The sequence below is a fragment of the Cervus elaphus genome, chromosome 18 (assembly GCF_910594005.1).
Source record: "Cervus elaphus chromosome 18, mCerEla1.1, whole genome shotgun sequence".
In the NCBI taxonomy this organism is placed as follows: domain Eukaryota; kingdom Metazoa; phylum Chordata; class Mammalia; order Artiodactyla; family Cervidae; genus Cervus; species Cervus elaphus.
The window spans coordinates 118723018-118746284 of NC_057832.1; the positions used below are offsets into that span (position 1 = coordinate 118723018).

A 23267-nucleotide genomic window follows, 5' to 3' on the forward strand; every position below is an offset into this window, starting at 1 on the left:
CGGTTCAGGTCCCAAGGTTATCTTCTGATTTTCTGCCGCCCTTGGGCAGGACAGCACTTATCCTAGTCCAGGTGATTTTATAGTCTTCAAGGAAGAAGCCAGCCTCGGTCATTAACAGAAGAGCTGACTGAAACAACCAGCAACTCGGACTTCCAAGTTTCCCAACCTCAGACTGAGCCAGGAGCTAAGACAGGATCACCTCGTTCAGGCTCCGTGTTTTCCAGATAAGAAGCCCTCAGTGTAACTCCTGACTCATAATTTAGGCTTTTACCAGCTCCTACCCTGGTGGATCATCTTCTGGTTCTTCCCTGGAGAAAAGAGCGAATGGCCCGCTTCTCTCCAAGACCGAGCCCAGCGCATGGTATGGCCAGGACTGTTATTTATTTGGCCTGCTCTTAATGACAGCTCCTCTCCTACCTGCCCCAACTGAGGAGGAGCCCTGGGCTGGAATTTCCTGTTTTCTGAGGGCTCGGGGGCCGCCGCCGCCGTTCCCAGGTGTTCCAGGCCAGGCTTGCCGCCTCTCTCGGTGCTGGGCTGGCTCCCGGCCTCTCCAGGTCTGGGCTTGCCGGCTTGCGAGGTGGAGGCGTTGAGAGACTCAGTCGGCCGACACAAGGTGCCCAGAGGCCGGAGGTCCGTGCGCCCCGGCCGCGGCCCCGGCCCGGGCCCAGCCCCGCGCCCCTCGCCATGGGCCTGGCCCTCGCCCGCGGGCCCTGAGCATGGAGCGGGGCTGGCCCCCGGCGGACAGCTGCAGCCGGGAGCGGCCCGCCGCCTGCCGCCGCGCCCTCAGCGTCTGCGACTCGCTGGACCTGCACGGCGCCCCGGCCGGCCGCGCCGCCTCCGCCCTGCAGGCCGCCCTGTTCGCTGCGCGCGAGCAGCCGGCGCGGCCGCGGAGCGTGTGCTCTGGCGGCCCGGGGCCGCCGCCGACCCCCGCCGGCGCCCGCAGCCTGCTGCTCGGACTCCTGCGCCCGCGCCTTGGCCGCCGCGGCACCCCCGACGGCCGCGCGTCGGCACCCGGGCCCGCGCCCAGCCCCGCGCCGAGCCCCGCGTCCAGCCCCGCGCCGGCTCGCCGCAGCCGGCCCCGGGCCGCCCAGGCGCCGCGGCCCACCAGCATGACGTTCCTGGAGGTGAACCGCTTGGAGCTGGCGGCCGAGGCCGAGGCCGCGGGCGCGGGGCTGGGTCGCGCGGGCAGCTCCGGCTTCCTACGGGGCGCCTCGCTCTGGAGCAGCCAGCGCTGGCAGGTGCTGCGCGGCGGCGGCGGCGGGCGCAGCGCCCCGAGCCCCCGGCGCGGCCTGTCGGCGCTGAGGAAGAGCTTCAGCTTCCGCCTGCGCCGCGGCCAGGAGATCCGGCGCGCCGAGTCCGGGCTGCTGCCCCGCGCGCGCACCCGCAGCGACGGCGACGCCAGCTCCCTGGGCGCCTTCCCCAGCCGCCGCGACCTGCTGTTGGGCACCGAGGCCCCGCGCGCCGCGCCCGAGCCCGGCCGCCCCCGCACCGCCGCTGGCCTCTGGAGGCTGCTCACCAGCCGCTTCCGCCGGAGGGAGCCCGCGCCCGCGCCGTCCGAGCCGCTGTGGAGCCGCCGGGCGGCCGCGGCCCCCGGACTCCTGGGCGCGCCGAGCGGTAAGGGGGAGCTTCTGGGCCTGGTTGGAGTCTGGGCTTGAGGGCGGGTGTGAAACAAACCGGACACCTACCGGGAGAGGTGGGCGTGCCGTGAAGGCGGGGGCCGTGGGGGGTCCGCCAGACGGGGCTGGACCGAGTGGATCAGCGCCCGGCATGGCCTGGGGTCGCTATTGGGTCTGAAGACGGTGGCTGTGGCAGAGGCGGGCTTCCTGGTGGGTCCTGGGAGGGCCTCCCTCGCGTGGCCCTAGTGAAGTGGAATGAGAGCCGAACGGAAGGGCCCCTTTCTTTCTCACTTTTGGAGACCCAGGAAGGGGCCCCGGGAGGGATGAGACTCACTCGGAGCCCGGGCCGGTTCTGGAGGGCGGGGAGGACGAGATCAGCAGCTGCTCTAGCTCCCAGGTGAGGCTCTAAGCTGCTTTTGCAGATGAGTTTAGGGACTGGACCCGCGCGTCGTTAACTACTCTTGGAGGCAGCCTGGGGAGGGGGCGTGAGCCCCGCCCCCTAGAGCCTGGTCCCTGCGGAGCTGCCTGGAGCCGGCCCCAGGATGTCCGTGCCAACCTAGAGGCTCAAGGAGAGGGGCTGGCCCTGGCAGGGGCTCTGGGTAGCGCCCGGGTGAGGCAGGAGCTGGGGATGGACTGGATAGGAGGAGCGCTGGAGGCGGATCTCTGGGAAAGAAAGGAGGGCTGGCTCCTGCCAAGGAGGAGCCTGGGGAGGAGGGCCGGTTGGGAGGGGCAGATGGCTCCCTGCTGGACCGGCCTCTCCCCAAACAGGGCCAGGTGAAGGGCTCCGCCCTCTTTGCTCACCAGGAATGTAGTGGGTGGCCCCACCCTGCGAGGGTGAGCTGTTCCTACTGCCTGCGGAGGCGGGCCCCCAGCCCAGCTTGGGCCTGGCAGAGACCCACTGGAGTAGCCTCTCACCAGGCGGGGGCGTCGGCCTGGAGTGACTCAAGGAAGTAGCTTGTAAGAGAGCAGTAAGAGAAGGGATCCTGTCCTCCCAGGCGGGAGAACTGAGGGCTGTCACCCCGCTGTTCAATTCACAGAGAGTATTCTTGCTACTCTCTAGGGAGCTAGGGGCCTCCAGGTGGCGCTAGTGGTAAAGCACCCACCTGCCAGTGTAGAAGATGTAAGAGACACGGGTTCAATCCCTGGATGGGGAAGATTCCCCTGGAGGAGCTTGAGTGTGCACAGGGAACTAGGACGTGAGGGTGTTTTCTGGCTCTGGCCTCGCAAAGGGGCCGGGTCGCGGAGGCAGCCAGTCGGTGGTGGATAGCAAAGGGGCGTGTGCCATCCCAGCCCTGATGGGTGGCCTTCTCTCCTGCAGACTCGTTTGTGAACAGCCAGGAGTGGACCCTGAGCCGCTCGGTGCCGGAGCTTAAAGTGGTGAGTGAGGCCCGTGGGAGGCACAGGCAGCCCTGGGCTGGGGGTGCGGGCTGGAGCAGTGGGCCGGCGTGACTCCCCCCAACCACCCCGGCTTCCAGTCCTCTCCGTCTCCAGGCTCGGCCTCGCCCGGCGCCCGTCTCTTCCCAGTTTCTCTTGCCTTTCCTATCCTTGGTGCTGGGCCGTCTCCTCCCGAGTGGATCAGCCTGTCCTGCCGTCCAGTGTCTGTCCGTCCCGCCCTCTGACTGCTGCTCCTTCCTCTCCCGCAGGGCATTGTAGGGAACCTGTCTAGTGGGAAGTCGGCCCTGGTGCACCGCTATCTGACGGGGACCTATGTCCAGGAGGAGTCCCCTGAAGGTGAGCGTTAACGGGCCAGCCCCGGGCCCTGCGGCTGCGCTCTGCCCGCCCCGTCCCTGTTTCCCACTGTCTGTGCAGGGGGCTGCAGCCCCGTGTCTCTCTCCATCCTCCCGTCTTCTCTGTGGGAAGCTGTGGGTCCCTTCTTTGTGTGGCCACCCCCCACCCCCGCCGTGGGCTTGCTCTTGCGGCTTGGGGCCTGACCGCGTGCTTTGTCCTAGGGGGTCGGTTTAAGAAGGAGATTGTGGTGGATGGCCAGAGTTACCTGCTGCTGATCCGAGATGAAGGAGGCCCCCCTGAGCTCCAGGTAGCCCTGGCCCGTGGCGCCCCCTGCTTTTAGAGGTTCCCAGCTGGGACCCCAGCAAGATCACATGCGGGGCGGCAGTGGCAAAGTTCGCCTGTGCCCAGGTGAGGGTGGTAATTCTGCTCCGCCCCCCCCCCCCCCCCAGTTTGCCGCCTGGGTGGACGCAGTGGTGTTTGTGTTCAGCCTGGAGGATGAGATCAGCTTCCAGACAGTGTACAACTACTTCCTGCGCCTCTGCAGCTTCCGCAACACCAGCGAGGTGCCCATGGTGCTGGTGGGCACACAGGGTGAGCGGGCCTGCTCGCTGGGGCGGCGCGGCGGCTGTGGGTCCCCGGTGGGCCGGCCTGAGAAAGCCTGGCCCCCTACCCCCCCTGCCCTCCTGGCGCTGATCCAGCCCTTCCGGTGCGCCAGCCCCACACCCCCACCCCGAGCAGGCACCTCCTCTCTGCCCCCTACACACTGGGTCCGCCCCGGCTGTGACCCTGCCATCCGCGTGATGGCCGTGTCCCGCAGCACTCTGAGATGGACACCCAGAGGGGCTGGCTCATTTCTACTCAGTGAGTCAGCGGCAGAGCTGGAACGAGGCCCAGACCCCCGTATTCTCGTGCTCCGTGGCGTCTGCCACCTGGGCTCTTCGCCCATCCCACCCTCCAACCAAACGGCCCAGCGCCCAGCTCGTCAGCCGGCTGAGTCAGCCCCCGATCCCCCGCTCCGTCTCCGACAGACGCCATCAGTGCCGCGAACCCGCGGGTCATCGACGACAGCAGGGCCCGCAAGCTGTCCACAGACTTGAAGCGGTGCACCTACTACGAGACGTGTGCCACCTACGGGCTCAACGTGGAGCGCGTCTTCCAGGACGGTAACTCGGCGGGTGCCAGGCGCTCCCCCAGAGGGGGGTCAGGCAGGCTCTGGGGAGGGGGGAGTCGGCTCTAAGCGGGGGTTTCCCCGCCTCCCCAGAGGGGTCATTGACTCTGCTGTCCCCTGCAGTGGCCCAGAAGGTAGTGGCCTTGCGGAAGAAGCAGCAGCTGGCCATCGGGCCCTGCAAGTCACTGCCCAACTCCCCCAGCCACTCGGCCGTGTCCGCCGCCTCCATCCCAGCCGTACACGTCAACCAGGTGCGGCCAGCCCCCCGCACTCCCCCCGCCGCACGCCTGTCCCACCCCGCGCGGCCCTGCCTCTCCATTCCGTCTGTCTGCCTGCCTGTCCCCACCGCGTCTGCTCTCCTGCCTTGCGGATGGTTTGAAAGCACTGGCTCGGGTCCCCTTAGCCTGCACGCCTGGCCTGGCCTGGCCTGGCTCTGCCACCTGTGCCCCGCGGTCCCTGCCCTCCCGCTCCCAGCTCCCCTCGCTGCTCCACACGTCTCACCCTGCAGCAGCAGCAGCCGCCGCCGCCGCCTAAGCATTTGCTCTGGTCAGCCAGGGTTAGCGCGGACTCAGTATGCACCTCCAGAGGAGTCCCTGGAGGCCCGCCCGCTCCTGACCTGCCCGCCCCGGCCCCCGGGTTTGAATTTAGAAGGGCAGCACTTAACCCCACAAGGACCAGTGGCCTTTGTGCCGCGTGGGGTCCGTGGGGGGGTGCCTGAGCTGGGTCCTGCCGTGTCCCTCCCAGATTACCCCTTGGACACCTGCCCGCTGCCGGGGCCTGCTGCCTGGTCAGTTCTGGGCCCTTGACGTTCGTCCCAGGCCTTCCGGTAATTGTGTTCCCGGACTCAGCCTCCCGCTCTGCGGAGAGCCCTGGGCCAGCACGGGCGTGCCTGCTGAGCAGTCAAGTCCACGCTGCTCCTCTGCTTCCGCCACGGGCCGTTGTCGTTGCAAAGGCCTCCCGGCCCCCAGCGTCCTGACGGCCTGGTGGGCTTTTCCAGGGACCCCCTCCCTTTACAGCTGCAGACGGTCTCAGGGCTCCCCTGTAAGAAAGGGAGAGCCGTACACAGGTCGTCTCCACTGTCCCTGAGCCACTCCGCCTTGCAGCAGTCAGCTGTGCGCAGGGGCCCTGCCCGCCGGGACAGGGGCGGCAGCTCGGGTGTTGGCCTGGGCCCGGAGCAGGCTGCTGGGGCAGGGCGCGTCCTCTACCTAGTGACCGTCCAGTGGGCCGTCTGGGGTGGCCTTGTAATGCCGCCCATTGCTCCCGGAGCCACCACCAGCGAGCACCGCTGTGGGTGTGTGTCCTCCAGTTAGCAGCCTTAGTCGCTGTTCGCTCCCTGCCCAGCCCTCCTCCTCCCCGTATCTCACGCCCTGTCACACACAGGGCCTGGAAGCCAGCCTCACCCTCCCCCTGAGCCCCACCCCGCTTCCCGCGGCCTTGGCTCTTTGTCGCAGGCCTGGGGAGCTCATCCAGGGTGACCTGTCACCCGGTGTCACGCCCAGCTGTGAGCCAAGACGCCGCAGTCTTGTTTTCTCCCGGCCCCTGCCCTTGACTCCAGCCCTCTGCCTCTGATTCAGCTAGGGGCCCTAGGCAGGGGGTGGAGAGTGGGCAGCCCAGGGCGGTGACCGTGGCGTCCCGCGGGCCTCCAGGCCTTTGCTGCCCACCTCCTTGGTTAGCCTCCATGGGAACCGGCGGCCCCCCTGCTCTGCCCTGCGAGCCCCAGGCCCCCCGGGCCGGCCGCCCTGAGAGCCCTCTCTGTTCTCAGGCCACGAATGGCGGCAGCAGCGCCTTCAGCGACTACTCGGCCTCAGTCCCCTCCACGCCCAGCATCAGCCAGCGGGAGCTGCGCGTGGAGACCATCGCTGCCTCCTCCACCCCCACACCCATCCGCAAGCAGTCCAAGCGGCGCTCCAACATCTTCACGGTACGTGCCCGCCCCTCCCGCCGCCGACCAGGCAGGGCTGAGCCCCCAGCCTCCAGGACGCTGCACCTGCCCTCTCTGCATCCGCACAGACACGCGCCGCTCCCAGGGGCAGCTCCATGCAGGCGGCCCCCATCTGCACCCAGACTGTGATCTCCTCCGTGGGCTCCGTGCAGGCCCCCCCCTCTTCCATCAGCACCCAGACTGATCCTCCTGCAAGCCCGCGGGGCCGCCCCTCAGCGCAGCCACACAGAGACCCTCCTCCCAGCCCCTCAGGGCTGTCTTGGCCAGCTGCAGGGCTCTTTGGACCCGTCTGTTCTCTTAGCTCTGAGACATCCTGGATCCTGCCCTTGTGGATCCAGGCCCCAGGTGGCTGGCCCGAGGTCGCAGGAAGCGGTAGATGGCAGAACCGGAGCAGGTCCAGGCCTCCCAGTCTGCCTGCACCCCCCACCGACCCACCCCTGTTCTTTGCATTCCACCTCGCTCCCCCCCCCAGCCCCCTGCTGCTGCTGCCGTCGGCCCGACAGAAGGCCCAGACGTCTTTTCCCAGGCCCCTGTGTCTCCTGAGTCCTGCCTTGGTTTCCCACCCCCCAGCCGCCCACCACAGGCTCTGCTCTCAGCCCCTCCATGCAGACCCCCAGCCCAGGGTCCCACGAGCCTCCTGCCGCTAGGGCCCTATACGTCACCTCTTGGGGAACCAAGCCTGCATCTGGCCTGCAGACACACTGTCCAGTGGTGGGGCTTGGCTGGACCCTCTTGGGAGTCGTGGGCCTGACGAGGTGGGCACACTACCCCAGGCAGACCCACACGGGGAGATCGCCCTATCTCTCCGCGTCACTCCTCATCCCGCTCTCCGAGCATCGGGGCTCGGGTGTCGGTCGGTTAGTCCGGCGCCTGGCCAGGGTCAGGCCCCGGCCAGGCCCTCAGGAACCCAGCTCAGACAGAGCCAGTGCTCCCCAGGCCTTGCCCCTGCATCCTCGCTGTGCGTGTTTCTGCCTCGTCTGCCTGCCTGTCCCCTGCGGCCCTGCCCCATGCCCTCCATCCCACTGACCTCTGCCGTGCGTCACCCGCCACCCTCAGCCCCGACCCTGCCTGGGCTCACAGCTTCTCATCTCTGTTCACGCCTGCTGAGACACACACAGCACCCCGGGCTGCCTGCTTGTGCGTTAACTCCCTTGCGGCCGCCGTGGGGCCCGTGGGCGCCTGGATCTGCAGTGACAGCCCTCTGTACCCGCGGTGCCCGCTCGCTGACGTCCTGTCCACCTGCTCCTCTTCCCCTGTCCCTCCCCTCCCACCTTCCTCTGCTGCTCGCCCGGCGCCTCCGTGCACCCCGCCGCCTGCTCCTCCGCGCTACCTTCACGTTGCCCCCTCGCCGCGCCCGTCCTCCACGGCACAGCCGCCCCTAGAGGCCTCTTTCATTCTCTCCATCTTCACTGTGGCGACCTGATTTTTTTTTGTTTTTTTCTCTCCATCGTTTCCATGGTGACCTCACTTGCGCCATTGTCCTTGAGGGAGCCTCCAGATGCGCCTGGTTCTCTCGAGGTGCCTCTCGGGACCTCCCCTTCTCATCGTCGCTGCGGGGGTGGGAGGGTGGGGGTCCCCCCTCTTGCCATCCTCCGGCAGAGCCATACCTGCCCCTGTCCCACCCCCGTGACTTTCCTGCCGGACGTGCCGCTGACGTCCCCCTGGTCTCTCCCCTGTGACTTCATGTCCTTGTTTTTGTCGCTCCTTTCGCCCTGGTTCTCCGTCCCGAGTGGGGTGCCCACCCCACACCCCCTGCCCTCCTCTGGGCTCTCAGGGGTCCTCAGGTGGTTGCGGCGGGGGGGGGGGGGTTCTCTGCTAGCCAGCCTGGCTGGGACAGGCCTCATGTGAAGCCCACTCCCCACGATCGGCTCTTCCGTCTGGGGGTGCAAGGGGCAGAGGCCACAGTGCCCATGAGAGGCCCCCGGAGGGCAGGCACTGATAGCAGAGCTGTCCGTGGGCAATGAATGGCCCGGCTCTCCCTGCTGGCCTGGCTGCGGCCCCTGGGGCCTGCTCCCCAGCAGCCCGGAGGAGCTGGGGGAGGGACGTGGGGCCCGGAGCGCAGCGTACCCCCTTCCCTGCACCCCGATGGACCGCCGGCCTGCAGCCTCTCTCCTCCTCCTCCTCTTCAGCCGCCTCTCCTCCCCGGGCACCCAGGTTCTCTGCCCTCGACACCTGCTGACCCACCGTGTGCGCGGCTCGAGTATAACTTGCCAAAAATCTCTATTCTTTCGATATTTGCAGATATGTGCCACTGTTTCCAACTTTTCATCAACAAAAAGGCCTTTCCAACTCCTTCCAAATTAGAAGACCAGGTGGTGACACACAGCACCTCTGGACATTGTCCCCGTTGCGGGGCCGGGCCCTGGGACTGCTCTCAGATGAGAAGCGGCCGCCGTGCTCCCCACTCCAGAGACCCACAGGAACCTTTGTAACTAACCCCCACACCCCCAGGCAAGGCTAGGAGCCGCCGGAGCGCGCGGCCAGCCCGGCGGAACGCACGGCGCCAGGCTCTCGCCGCATGGAGAAGAAGGGAGCTCGGCCCCTGTCCCCGCTCGGCGTGCCGGCCAGCGACGAGGCCCAGAGGCCGGGGCGTCCAGCGCCCGGCCGGCCGGCGGCCCAGCTGCTCCCGGGGGTGCTCCCCGCCCCTCCCCTCCTCTGCTCCTTCCTGCATGGACTTCTCTGCTGTTCCTGCTCCGCTGGACGCCGCCGCCGCCTCCTCCTCCTCCTCCTCCTCCTCGCCGCGCTTGCCTTCCCCTCTCTTGGCCCCCCCACACCCCGTTTCCTAGGATCCGCATCGGCCGGGCTCTGCCCCAGGAGCCCCGGCAGGGGCGCAGGGCCTCCTCCGGCCCGTCTCCTCTCTCTCTCCATCCACTGTGCGCCCTCGGGCCTTGCGGCCTCTGAGCTCGGTACGCCGTGCCACCGCGTGTGGTGTCTGTGCGCGCGGACGGCCGCGGCCGGCTCTCACTTCTGGACTTGGCTCTCCCCCCGCCCCGGTGGTCGTGCCCCGTGCTACTCCCGGCCAGCCCGCAGCCTCCACCGTCCACCTCTCCTCTCCAGGCCCCTTCCCTTCTCTTAGGCCCCAGCCTCCCTCTGGCCCCCCCTGGGCTGCGCGCTCCTCACGCCCTCAGTATCTCGTGTCCTCGCTCTTTTGTAAGGGGCGGGCCCGGCCCAGTGATGACCTGTGCTGCTCTGTATGGTGCCGTGTGTAAGAATAAACACCCGTTGGAATACTCGTGGTCTCCGTTCCTTCCCAGTCCCGCCGTGCCCCCCACCCCCCACCCCAGCCCGGCCCTGCCTGGCTGCTAGGGCCTGTCCAGGGGGAGGGAGGGATTCGGGGAGGGTGGGGTGCTAGCTGGGGATTCCAGGCGGGCAGCTGAACCCCCGCAGACCCTGGGGCCCCTCTGACATGCCCTTTCTCTTCTCTTCCAGTCTCGAAAGGGTGCCGACTTGGACCGGGAGAAGAAGGCCGCCGAGTGCAAGGTGGACAGCATCGGGAGCGGCCGGGCCATCCCCATCAAACAGGTCAGTGCTCCCTTCCCCCTGGGGCTGGAGAGGAGCGGAGAGGAGGCCCCTGCAATGCTGGAGGATGGTTCTGGAAGATGGGAGAGGCCAGCGCCCCTGGCCCCTGCCAGGCCTGAGCTGTTACACACCCCTGGCAGGGATGGCCGGAACGCTCACCGGGCCTGGCCCTGCCTGTTCACCCTCATCACCACCTGGGGGCAGCAGAGAGCCGCCCGCCACCCTCTGCGGCTCTGCGTTGGTGGTGGTGATTCTGGAGGTGCCCGGCCCTGCAGGAGGACTTGGTCTCCCCTCTTCCCTCCCCTAAAAGGGAGGGAATTCACAAAAGAGCACCCTGAGGAGTATGGGTTGAGAGGGCATACCAAGGGCTGGTCCTACCCTGGGTTCACCGGCAGAGTCTTACCGGGTGAGCCTCTTGTGTGTTTGAAAAGAGGAAACTTGATTCTGATACAGTCTCTGGAGTCACTGCCTGGTAGGGCGCCCACACCGCCTGTCCTGGGTGTCTTTGCTGGAGACAGGCGTTGAGTGACGGAGCGGGGTCTCTGGTGATGGAAGGCAGAGTTGCTTGCTGGTGTGCTGGGCAGGGCTGTAGAACCGCCGAGCTGGACGCAGTGGAGCGAGGAGGTGCCAGGTGAGAGCCTGCTGGCCCGGGTGCCCCCAGGGATGGCCAGCAGCCTGGTGGTTAGCCTGCTGTGTCCCCAGGATGCTGCACGTGGCACAGACACGTCTTCCTGGGAGCCGGTGTTTAGAGATGCCCCGTGTCTACGGGAGCCGTGATGTCCGTGTTTGAGCGCAGAGTAGACTTGTGTGGCCAGAGGACCTGAGGTCAGCCTGACCAGGGTCCTGTGATCAGGTCTGGCCATCCAGGCTGGGGACTTCTGTGACCAGAATCGTGTTAGGGATGGGGGTTTCTGACCCCACGGTGAAGGGCCATGGCGAATGGAGAACGCTGGAAGTGTCTCGGGGGCCAGAGGACAGAGTGGGGAGCGCTGGGTGTGCCTCAGTGCTCCAGAAGTGTCACTGAGGAATGCCCCGCAGCGACCCTCCTCAGTGGGCGGGGAGATGGGCTGGGAGGATGGCAGCGGGCAGTCTCCTCCCTGTTTCTCTTGTGTGTCTGGGCGCAGAACTGGCCCAGAAACCTGTTGATGGCCTGTCTCTGGGGCTGTCAACCCAGGCCGCCTCGCAGGGCCTCTTGCCAGGCCAGGCAGTGGGGACCTGCTCCAGGCAGGGGACCATCACCCCCTGCTCTGTGGCATGAGCTTTCTGAGCGTACACACAGGCACAGGTGAACATTCAACCAGTGCAGCGCTTCCCCCACCCACCCACCCAGCCGCCCGTCCTCACTTTGAGATCAGTCTAGCCCCAGACGCACCCTGCTTCCTGGCTGGGGACTGGCCTCATTTATCTGCTCCCTGAATCCCGCACAGGGAGGGGAAAGAGGGTCTGTGCGGTAGGGGATGAAGCCCTGAGAACTTGCATCTGAGGCTCCTGTCTGCCTGGAGGGGTCAGCGAGGTCACTTGAGGGCCCCAGACCCCCCTAAACTCAGGGATCCTCGGGAGGAGGGGCCTGGCCTCCGCACCTGTCGCCAGCCACCAGGGATCACACGGGGGGCTTTGGGGACGTGCCTACCGTCTGGATGGGGTGCCGCCGCGCTCTCCTCTCGCCTGGGCTGGTGGCCACGCCTTGCGTCCCTCCCCACCGCCCCGGATCGGGGCTCACCCCTTTCGCAGCCCTCCTGTCCCGCGCTTCTCCCCGTTCCTCGCTCCCCCTCCCCCTGCTCCTGCTGGGAGTGGAGATTGCATTTCAGTTGCCATTTGCATTCCCAATCAATCCGGACTCCGCAATTAAGCCGGCTGGCGGAGCCGGGCGGGAGGCGGCGGGGAACGGGTCCTCTGGGGGCTGTCGCCCCCGCACACCGCTCACATTCTGCCCCAGATTGCTTCCTGCGCCGCCGTGCGCAGCCGGCCTGCCCGGGGAGGGGAGCCGGCGCCCCCGGGGCGCGGGGAGGGCCGGGCCGTGAGGGCGGCCCGGGGCAGGTGAGCGGCGGGGGCCGGGCGGACGCGTGGGCGCGGGCCGAGCCCCCCTTGCAGCCGCGATCCCGCGCCCCCCGCCCCCTGGCCCCGGGCGCTCCTCCCACGACCCCGGCTAAAGCGCGCCTATCGCGCGCCGGAGCCTCATTCCCACGGTCTGGAGAAGGGCCGGTGGAGGAGGGGAGAGACTTCGGGGCAGAACTAGTCCGCCCTCCTCCGCTGCCTCCGGCATCCTGACTCCGGATCTCTTGATGGGGGGTGGGTTGGAGGTGCTCCGTAGGTGAGTCTGCGCATCTGAGACGGAGGCCCAGGCAGCTTCCGGGACTTGGGGGATGTTAAGAGCTCGTGGGTGGCAGAAGGCAGTGTGAGCGGGGGTCCGTGAGCCAGGCGGACCAGGAGGGCACGCGGTGAAGGTGAAGGGACAGAGAAGGGAGCTCTGGTGTGAAGGCGTTTGGGACAGAGGCCCTGGTGGAATCTCCTGGGAGGCTTAGGGAGCAGGTGGGAAGGGAGGCGGGGGATGGGGCGCCTCCCACAGCAGCAGGAGGAGCCTGGGCTGCCTCCTCCAGAGGCCGGCCCCCCAGTCCTCAGGGACCCGGGTCCACAGTCAGCGGAGAGGTAGCGGCTGAGCTGTGCCCTGGCCTGTGAGGGGATGGGTGCCATGCCCCCGAGGCAGGTCACCAGGGCTCCTTCAGGGACCACCAGACCGGAGCCCACGGCCTTCTGGGATGTTCCAGCCACCCTGCTGTCTAGGGAAGGTCTCAGTTCACGCCCCTAGTCTTCAGAAGCGGCTTGTGAGGGAAGGGGACCAGGTCTCCACAGTGTCCTTAGACAGCCCCGCCTCCTCCAGCCGGAGGATGAGGGAGGAAGGGGTTAAAACACCTGTTGAAAAGCGGGACTGGAGGCCTCCACCTCCGGCCCCTGATGTGGGAATCCCACGCCACCTGCTTGCTAAGCGGCGCTTGCTAATGTGGCTGTTGCAGGGCTGAGCCTCCCAGTAGGAGGCCTGAGCAGGGGAGGGTGCCCTGGAATTGGGGTTTTACCCCCACTCTCTGTCACACTGAGTCTCCTGACCCCCATTTCCAGCTTGCCTGAGGGCAGGGCACCGCCTCCTGAAGGAGAGGCCCTGAGCTCCTTTTTTGTGAGCCCCTTGCAGGAGGGGGGACACTGGGGGACACTCGGTGTGCTGATCCATCCCACCCCCAGCCGGGGCCATCCTGCTGTGGGGCTCTCCCCCGGGAGTGGTGCGTAGGAATCTCTGGGGAGCACTGCCTCTTCTCAGTGCCCCGAGTTTGGGGAGGGGGCCCACAGCGGTGATGCTGGTCTGGGGGAACCTGCCGCCTGGGCCTGTCTGTGTCCCATCCCGACCCCGGCTTCATCCTCAGGCCGGTCCCCTGTGCTGGCTGTCTTAGGAGCCAGCGGTGGGTCGTCGTTAGGGGAGGGCAGCAGAGACTGTCCGGGCTGTGGGCGGTCCTTCTTGGTGGGGTCCTCCCCCCGCCCACTCTCGGCATCTCCGACAGCCACAGGGTCTCTGCTGGCTTTTCCCCACCGTCCCCTAGTGTGTTGCGGTGCTGGGGGGTGTTGATGAATAGCACTCCGAAATCCCGGCCCTCATGGGGCCTTTGTCCATCCTGGGGCCCATCTAACTGCCACACCCAGCATCCCCTCTGCTCCCATGGGAGATTTGGTTGCCGATCTGGATGGCTGGAACTCCCCACTGCCTGCTTTGAGGAGACAGTGGGTATTCTGGGGACACTTAGGTGCTTGTCTTCCTTATTCTGGGGCTACCACGGGGATTAGGAGGCCAGGGCCCCCTGAGGTCTCTGTGTTCCACCGCACCCCTGGAGATCCTGCGAAGCCATCCAAACCCACGCCTCCCATTGTGGATGTAGCCCCACAACCTGGGGTAGGGGGCACCCCCCCCAATGGGACAGTGGTCCACGGTAACTGGAGAGGCGGCCCTGAGTCCCGTGGCTGGGCTGGTCTGGGCAGCCCTCCCTGGTTCAGCTTCCGTCCCGCACGGTGTCTCCGGGCCCACACGCACAGTGACCGGGGAGGATGGGGGTAGAGGCCCATGGGGCCCTTGGGCGCTGAGACCCTCCCCACGCCCTGTGACGCACGGGCCTGGCTCCCGTCTCTGATGCAGCCTCTGTCCCCAGGGCATCCTGCTTAAGCGGAGCGGCAAGTCCCTGAACAAGGAGTGGAAGAAGAAGTACGTGACCCTGTGTGACAACGGGCTGCTCACCTACCACCCCAGCCTGCACGTGAGTGGGGGGCTTGCTGCACCTGGGCGGGCTGGGCGTGGGGCACCAGGCAGACACGGAGAGGCTGGACTCCAGGGCCGCAGGGGAGCGCGCCTGAGCTCCAAAAGTCCTGCCCTTGGGAAAGGGGCCCCGCTTTGGGGGCTTGGGGGGCCACATGGACCCTAAGGCCCAGTGCCCGGAAGCTCTGGGTCTTGGCCAGGCCCTTTGGAGTAAACCCACCCCCTGGGTGGTCGCCCCGGGGGCTGGACTGGTGTGCAAGTCGGGTTCTCCATCCACCACTGGAGCTGTTTTAAGAGCTGAATCGGGCCTGTTTACATGGAGTTGCTCACGTTTGGGGGGTTCAGGAGGGGAAGGCAGTGTTGCCAATGCTCCCCACACCAAGTGGGGGTGCCCCTGGGCTCCCGGGACAGTGGGGCACGAGAGTGCCGTTAAGCCAGGGCTGCAGGGGGAGCCTGGGGCCGGATCAGGCCCCCTTGGCGCGAGGTGCGTGGGGGCGCAGGACCTGGGCAGAGGGGTCCGCAGGGGGCGGGGCGTGGTGACTCGGGGGGGCCCTGTGGCGGCTCCCACACTCTCCCCCCTCCCCTCGCTGCGTGGCTCCAGCGCACAGCTGTCACCGGAATCCATCTCTGTCACCACCCCACTGCGGACCTAATGAGTTCTCCCGCGAAGCCCCTCGAGCACAGCACGCGGGCCGGCCCCACCCCGGGCCCAGAGGCCCCCGGGCCAGCCGCAGAGGGGCCCCTCGCCCGCCCCTGAGTCTGCACGAGGGCTGTAGGGGGCCCAGCCGAAAGGAACTGGGGTCTATGCACTGGCTGTAGCCCAGCCCCGCTGAGGGCAGCACCCAGGACCCCAAGAAAGCCCGCAGGCCTGGGGTGGGCCCTTCCATTCAACCCGGCCCTTCCCCTCGGCTCTGGGGGCCTCTCATTGCACAGGGTGGGAGCAGTGCTCAGATACCAGCTCAGGGGGCCGGTTAGATGAGGGGCCTCGGCCTGGCGACCTCGGGGGCATCAACACAGAGGTTCCTGGGCACCGTCCTTGCCCCTACTCTGGGCTTCTCCTCCCCAAGTCCTGCCGAGTCCATGTGTCCTGTCCATTCCATGCGTCCTGCCGAGTCCAGAGCTGGCAAGGCTCCCCACAGAGCCCTGATGAGGGACACGGTGTCCTAGGAAGCAGGGACACTCCCTTCCCCATATCCCCACCCCCTGACCAGGAAGAGGAGCTCAGTGTCCCCAGGGAAAGGGCCTGGACCTCCCGGCCTCAGTGCCTACAGCTCCTGCCCCGGCGCTTCCCGGCTGCGGGGCTGGAGCCCGGCTGCGGCCTCTCTTCCCCACCCGTGAGGTCCACCTGCCCTCTCTCTCTCTGCTGCGTCCTTGGTCTGCCGTGCTTCCTGCTGCCCTGGCTGGGCACTCGTGCCCCCTGGGTGGCCCCGAGCCCCGGAGGAAGGAGGCAGGGCTAGGAGGGGGTGTCTGGGGAGAGGGAGGACGGGGCCCGGGGTCGTGTTTGGTGTTGGTGGTGGAGAAGAAGGGAGACACCCTGTGGGGTGGCTGTTTTCACACGCAACTTCCCAGGTGGCTCAGCTGGTAAAGAATCCGCCTGCAATGCAGGAGACCTGGGTTCGATCCCTGGGTTGGGAAGATCCCCTGGAGAAGGGAAACGCTACCTGCTCCAGTATTCTGGCCTAGGGAATTCCATGGACTGTATAGTCCAGTGGGTCGCAAAGGGTCGGACATGACTGAGCGACTTTCACTTTACTAACAACCTGAAGAGCGGAGGCTCGGTGGGCTTTGTCGACTCCTCGGTCACCCAGCCAGTGGCTCATCAGTGACCTGGCCCCCCCGTGACTTGGACTATAAGTGTCACCCAGAGTTTTCTGCACAGGCCAGGAGCGCCTCCTCTCCGGGCTGCCTGAGGGTCCCTGGAGAGGTACCATCAAGGCAAGTGAGGCTGGCTGGATGGCCGCCACGCTTGGAAACTGTGTGTGGCCAGTGTGCCTGGCCGGGATGTGGTGATGCTAGCTCCAGGCTGTCCCTGCTTTGTGCGAGGTGAATCTAAGAGGCTGCCGGCTCCACGGGCATGGTGAAGAGGCTGAGAGCATGGCCTCCCCGTCGCTCAGCCCTTCAGTCGCTGCCCTCTGGGCTCCGGGTGCACGTCCTCCCCCACCCCACACCGGGTGCCCCGGGCACCTGGCCCATGCATATGGCAGGTTCCCAACCCTGTCCACGCTTCTCTTCTTGTCTAGGAGACCCGAACCAGGTTCAAAACCGTGGTAACACTGAGAGCACCAGTGAGGCCAAGTCCAGGGTCTCCGTGCAGGCCCCCCGGGGTCCGAGGTTCCCTCCTGATGGAGGCTGCTTCTCTCCGTCCTCTCCTCATCTCTTGGTGTCCCCGCCGGTGGCCGCCGAGCTCCAGTTGCCGGCTTCCCTGCCTCCATCCCCCTTGGCCATGTTTTCCAACCTGAGCAAACTTTCCAACCTGAGCAAACTTCCCAGCTGCCGGCAATGAGTGGGGACCTGCTCTCCCTGGGAGCCGTCTGCTCCCCTTGGAGGCACCCTCCTGTTAGGAAGCCGGCGGAGGAAGGCCCTCCGGGAACTCCGGAAGGCACATGCTCCCCCTCCCAGGAAACCCGAGGGCAGGGGCGCTGGGGACTCGCCTCCTGATCAGCAGGCCGGTCGGGCTGGTGGGACCCGGGCTGGTGGGATCCGAGGGGCTCGCGGAGGAAAGGCTGGTGGGCAGGTCTCGAGCCTCACGCCTGGTCCTCGCCGGGGCCCAGGAGAGCCCGCCACAGCCTCCCCCATTTTGCAGCCAGCGGAGCCATTCACACAATCACCTTCTGTTAATTCTATCTGCAACATCAATTAAATTGTTTGTAGAAACTAATTGAATGTGGCTTAATCACACATCTTAATAGCTTTCCACGCTCTGAACTCGTTGTTAATTCCAGTAATAAAACGAGATGAGAACGCTGGCTGGGTAATTAGTGAGGAGGCTGGGGAAGAAATTGCTGTTTGATGGTGGGTAATAAAGGCAGCCGTGGTGACCGCTCTCCGGAGCCGCCGCAGAGCTCCCCCGTTCTGCTGACGGAGGGAAACGCTCCCTACGCCCGTCCGCCGCTGCAGTCTCCTCGGGGGACCCGGAGCTGGTCCGCCCCCACCCCCGGCTGGCTGGGTGCTGGTCTGTTGGGTGGTCAGCCCTGCTTTCCCCCTTCCGTTGGTGTGTGGCTCTCTGGTCCCAGACGGAGTCCTTCCGAGCAGCTCTGGTTTCTTGGCCTGGGGTCAGCTTCTCCCCCGCTCCGCCCCGACCCGTGTCCCAGCCTGGGGAGCCCAGGGCTGTCGCGGGGCCTGGAAACTGTTGCAGCTGCTGTGACCTCCTTGCGAACTAGAGCAGCCCGAGCCCTGCCCCCGGGAAAGGGACGGCAGCTGTGTCTTCGGCCCTGCCAGCTGTTGACAGTCGTCTCGAGCTGAGATGCGACCGTGCGTGGGGACCCGGGATGCGTTGCGTGTGGAGCCAATCGGAGGGCCGTGGGGGCCTGGACTGCGGGGGCCGCCGGGACGGTGGAGTGCACGCTGGGTACTAGGCAAGGCCAGAGGGCCAGCAGTGACAGGAATGGGGGTGGGCGGAGCTGACTGGGGAGGGCTCGGGCTGGGGTCCGAGCCCTGGCAGCGCGCAGCAGAGCAGGGGTGGGAGGTCGGGGCGGGGGGGCCCTCCTGTGGTGGAGCCTGCCCTTGTCCGCGTCTCAGCGATGCTGTTCTGTGCTTCTGAGACACCCTGGGAGCTGGGTGTGCCCGAGTCCAGGCACCCGGCCCTGTCCCTCACCAGGAGGCCACAGACGCAGGGCAGAGCTGCAGGGCAGGGCGCGCCTCCTCTCCGGCTGGCGGGGCCCCTGTGGTCCTTCTGAAGGGTTTCCCAGGTGGCTCAGCAGTAAAGTGTCCACATGCAATGCAGGAGATGCAGGTTCGATCCCTGAGTTGGGAAGATCCCTTGGAGGAGGGCATGGCAACCCACTCCAGTATTCTTTCCTGGAGAATCCCCATAGTCAGAGGAGCCTGGCGGGCTGTGGTCCGTGAGGACACAAAAGAGCTGGACGTGACTGAAGTGAGTTAGCACGCACAGGCCCGGCCAGGCCTCCGGGAGTCGGTCCGCGTGCTGGTATCGGGGTGCCCCGTCCTCCCCGTAGTCCTCCCGCTGGCCCCAGTGATTCCTGCAGGGAACAGCAGCCTGCGGGGGGCAGAAGCGGAGCAGGTGCTGGGCTCTCTGCTTCCTCGATCTCACTCCTTCTCCTCTTCGGAGACTCCCACGTTCTCTTGGCTCCTTGCGGCCAGGTGACCCCTTTCTCCTCGAGGTCATCTCGGTTGTTCACAGGGTTAGGGTCAGCCCGGAGCCCCTGGTCAGCCCGCCCTGGCCAGCACTCCCCGTCAGCTCTTTTAAGCAGAGGACATCGTCCCTTTTCCCTGAAGCTGCAAGATGGGAAGGCAGGAGAACGCCTGGGAACAGGAAGTGGTGTCCCGGTGGGACCTGGATGAGCTCAGGCTGAGCCGGGTGCTCAGGGAAGCACCCTGATGCAAAATGTCCCAGAGGCACTCCTGATGACGGAGGAGAGGAGCCCGTCCGAGTCCAGCTGGTGAAATTCCCTCCAGGGTTAAGTTGGCGCCACTGGCCCGGCTTCTGCCCCCTGGGGAAGGACCGCCCAGAAGGTCGCCAGGGCCATGGATGAGGGAGTAGCAGCCCAGATCAGAGCACTAGGGAGACCGGCCGGGCTGGGAGAGGTTTTCAGCAGAGGGAGGGCAGGGCTCCACTCTGCATCCCCCAGCCTACCTCCCACCAGGTGCCACCCACTGCCCGGGGCGAGGTGAAGACAGCAGGCATGATGGGGTCAGCACCCAGCTGCTCCCACTCTTGAGATCCCTCCCCCCTTGTCCGCATCCAGCCCTCCAGGTGCTGACATGAAGGCAGGGCTGGTTCGCTCCAGGGCTGAAGAGGAGGTTCACTGGGGACCTGAACAGGCTGGGCTTGAATCTGGCTCAGTCACCTGCTGATTGTGACCTTGGGCAGGTTATCCATTGTAAGGATAACCTGTTTTTCCATCTGTAAAGCGGGCACAGTAACACCGTCCTCCTGGGTCGTCGGGACACTCACGTGAGGCAGTGCGTGAAATACAGACGTGATGTCAGCTGTCGCTTGGGGGACCCCTGGCGCGTGGCTGGGCGGGCAACGTGTGACGTTAGCACTGATTACTCTTCCTGCCGCTGGGATGTCCACGGGTATCTGGAACTGTGCACTTGTCTCACTGTTCCTCAGGACGGCAGAAAGAATCGAAGGCTTCCCTTTAACTATTGGACAAATATTTATCTTCAGGCACCAGGGCTTCCCTGGTAGCTCAGACGGTAAAGAATCCGCCTGCCATGCAGGAGACCTGAGTTTGATCCCTGGGTTGGGAAGATCCCCTGGAGAAGGGAATGGCCACCCACTCCAGTATTCTTGCCTGGAGAATTCCATCGACAGAGGAGCTTGGTGGGGAACAGTCCATTGGGTCGCAAAGAGTCAGACAGGACTGAGCAGCTTATATACATTTGAAGGACTAGGCGCTGCTCTAGGCTGGGAAAGTTCTCGAGGCCCCAAGTTGTGGTGGGAGCGTCTGCAAACAGGGCTGGGGTCCTTGGTGACCAGCCACCCAAGGCCCAGGGCAGCCCCATCGTCCACGTCCCCAGGGGCCTGTCGGTCCCTCTCCTCGGCCATCCGGCTTCTCTCCGAGTCCCATCTCAGGTCAGTACTTGGCCTCCTTTGCTTTGCATCCTGAGCCGTCTTCCCTAAAGGAGCCCAAGTGTCACTTCTGGCCCCAGACCCTCTGTGGCCCCTGCCCCACTCCCGGCAGAGCCCCAGAGCCACATGCAGGCAGACCTAGAGGGGGGTGCTGGGGGCTCCACAAACGTGAGCAGTGCTGGGAGAGACCCAGGAGTCGGGAGGGTCGGGACGGGGTGCTGCGGAAGAGTGACCTGTCCTAACATGTCTCCCCCCGTCTTGTCCGTGTGGCCCCAGGACTATATGCAGAACATCCACGGCAAGGAGATTGACCTGCTGCGGACCACCGTCAAGGTGCCTGGGAAGCGCCTACCGCGAGCCACGCCGGCCACAGCCCCCGGCACCAGCCCCCGGGCCAACGGGCTGGCCTTGGAGCGGAGTAGCACGCAGCTGGGCGGGGGCACAGGTGAGGGGCTGCTGAGGTGGGGGCGTGGGGCACACTGTGACCGGGGGGGGGGCGGGGTGGGCCTGGGAAGGTAGGCGTCAGGGGGCTGCGTCCAGCCTGGGCCCTCAGGGCTCCGGTCAGGCTCGCACCGAGTGTCAGGCTTTAGGATCAGCCCAGCTAGCATGTTGGCCAAAATGTGGCCCTCGTGGGGTCAGTAGGGGAAGTGGCCAGTGGACAGCCCGGCGGATCAGAGCAGGGACAGGAAGCTCAGGCCGACAGGTGGTGTCAGCGTCCGGAGCAGAGCAGGCGATGGGGGGCACAGGAACCAGGGCCACATCTCAGACACGCTGGCCGAGCGCGCTGCCTGGGGGTCCACAGTGCCGGGTGGGGTCTTTGTTCAGAGGCGTGGACGCCGCCCCGTCCAGCAGTCAGGAGAGCAAGACGGTGCTTGTTTGAGGCAAGGGTCCCCGCCCTGCCAGGGTACCACCCTGTCTGGAGGCGCTGAGGGGTCAGGGGCACTGGCACCACTGATTGAGGGGTGCTGGGTGTGCTAGCCCTGATGTCGAGATCGTGATCCCATGTTACGGATGGAAAAACAAAGGTTCAGAGCGGTTAAGTAACTTGTCTGCAAAATCCCCCAGAGGAGCTTCCTTGGAGGCTCAGTGGTAAAGTCTGCCTACAATGCAGGAGACGCAGGTTCAGCCCGTGGATCGGGAAGATCCCCTGGAGAAGGAAATGGCAACCCACTCCAGTATTCTTGCTTGGACAATCCCGTGGACAGAGGAGCCTGGTGGGCTACAATTCATGGGGTTGCAAAGAGTCAGGCATGACTTAGCAACAGAGCACCCAAAATCCCACTGAAGTGGTAGAGAGGGGTTTGAACCTACATTGCCTGACTGGGGCAGCTATGTGCTTCCACTCAGCCACCTCGAGCTCAGAACGAGGCCCTTGAAATAGGCAGAGAGTGCACTAGTGGACGGGTGGAGGGAGGGACGCTAAGGACAGGAAAACAAGAAAGATGGGTAGGGTGCTCAGAGCCACCGGCGGGGGTGCGCTTGGGGGCAAGGGGGCAGGTTCGCTGGCCTGAGGACAGTGAGGGCAGCCCGGGGGTGCCAGCCTGGGGCTTCTCAGGTGGCACCAGAGGGCAGAGGACGCGGAAGTGGATGGAAGGGGAGCCCTGCTTGCAGGCAGGCAGCAGGGGCACAGCTGGCTGCTTCCTTGGAGGAGGGACACCCAGGACCCTTTGTCCTGCCATGTTCCCTGAAGGCCCCCACCTGGGGAGCGGAAGTGGTGTGTGAAGCAGGGGTGTGGCCCACGCCCCTGTGTACCCAGCCGTGCCCACCGACGGCTCCCCAGTGTCCCCGGAACACGTGGCCGGGCCGCCCCCCCCCCGGGGGCCGCGTCCCCCCGGCGTACCGCCAGCGACCTCGCGCACACTCACAACGCGTCTCCGCTCACCGGGCGATGTTAACATCTCATTATCTTTGTTACTGTAATTACATTATCCGCTGCTTTATGCAGAATTATCCTCCGAGGACTAATTGATGGCTCCATGTTTAATTCATTAATCATTAGCATCAAATTCGACAATTACAGTGCACACTGATTGTGGGATTGCAGGCGTAATGAGGGGAGAATTAACAAAGAAAAGGGAACCTGCCCGCCCTCCCTCAGGGTTTTAGGTTGGGGGGCTTGTGGGGAGGAGGTTTGGGCCTTGTGGTATCTTTGGTTAGGGCTGGGGTCTGGGGGGGATTAAGACCTGGAACCTCAGGGGAGATGGCGGGGGGCGGGGCAGGAAGTCTGGCCCTAAGGCTGCTGCTCCCCTGGAAGGTCTCCTGACCGGGCTTGGGGGGCCGGTGACGAGGCCACCCCAAGAAGGGCTGAGTTGGCAAGGACCTGTTAGGCAGAGCAGGAGGGGGGCAGGATTCCGGAGAGAGGAGCCTCGGCGTGTGGCCGCGAGGGGCTGGCCCGCACCGGTGTTAATCAGCGCTTGCTGTGTGTCTGCTCCCGCCGTGGGTGTCAGGAAACAGAACTCGCCCCACCCTGCAGCGTCCTGCGGGCCTCAGAGCATCGGTGTGACACGGCCGGCCTGTTCCTTTCCCTTCTAGGGGCTTCTGCTTCTTGCAGACACTTGCCCCTTGTGCTTGTGGGGCTGGCCAGGGCCCCCTCCGTCAGGCTTATCCAGCCCCGGGGGTCTCTGCCTGTCACGAGCACCCGGCTGCTCCCCCCAACCCCGCTTTCCATGCAGACCCCTGGGTGTGACCCCTGGTCCTCAGACTTGCTGGCCAGCTGTGGCCTCCTGGCCTCAGGCCCCGCAGGGTCTCAGGTCGGTGTCCGAGGCGAGAGGGCTGCGGTCGCCCCCGGGGGCCGACCATGGTGACTGATGAGCCAGGGAGGGCCCTGCCACCGGCCCCCCGGCACTCCTGGAGCCGCCGCCCCGTTCCCCTGGCTCCGTCGTCCTTCCCCCCAATGGGAAACGAAAGATTAATTTTCTGCAGCCCAACAGGATAATTACTAATACTAATTAGACATAATTACTTGAATTTGATACACTTATTTCTCGTCAGAACGGCAGCAGAGCTGAGGCACAGCCCGCAGCGTGTGTGGCCTGGAGTGCGGGCTTTGGGGCCTGACCAGCAGGGTCGGCTCGGGCCGGGACGGGGAGTCAGCCCCGCTGTCCCCCCGGCAGCGTCTGGCTGTGCTCACAGGGTGGGGTGGAGAGGGGACACGACGGGTGCAGGGAGCGAGGCGGGGCGTGAGGTCTGAGGCCGGCCTGAGCCCCCCACCCCAGTTCTCTGGCGAGCCTGGCAGGTACTCGGTG

The 23267-nt window shown here is 65.9% G+C and overlaps 1 protein-coding gene across 5 annotated transcripts in view; it reads left to right on the forward strand.

Annotated features, from left to right (window-relative positions):
• Nucleotides 1-616: 616 nt before the first annotated feature.
• Nucleotides 617-23267, forward strand: part of AGAP3 (ArfGAP with GTPase domain, ankyrin repeat and PH domain 3) — a 28404-nt gene continuing 5753 nt past the window's right edge. For 2 of the 5 annotated variants that reach the window (XM_043872518.1, XM_043872519.1), the window contains exons 1-11: nt 625-1614; nt 2935-2993; nt 3260-3347; nt 3566-3651; nt 3794-3935; nt 4373-4507; nt 4636-4763; nt 6275-6433; nt 9884-9976; nt 14161-14265; nt 20299-20467. In XM_043872518.1, coding sequence (XP_043728453.1) covers nt 717-1614; nt 2935-2993; nt 3260-3347; nt 3566-3651; nt 3794-3935; nt 4373-4507; nt 4636-4763; nt 6275-6433; nt 9884-9976; nt 14161-14265; nt 20299-20467 — 2062 coding nt within the window. In that variant the 5' untranslated portion in view covers nt 625-716. Of the gene's footprint in view, nt 1615-2934; nt 2994-3259; nt 3348-3565; nt 3652-3793; nt 3936-4372; nt 4508-4635; nt 4764-6274; nt 6434-8695; nt 9685-9883; nt 9977-14160; nt 14266-20298; nt 20468-23267 lie in introns of those variants that run through there. The other 3 variants (XM_043872521.1, XM_043872520.1, XM_043872522.1) reach the window with 3 other exon arrangements.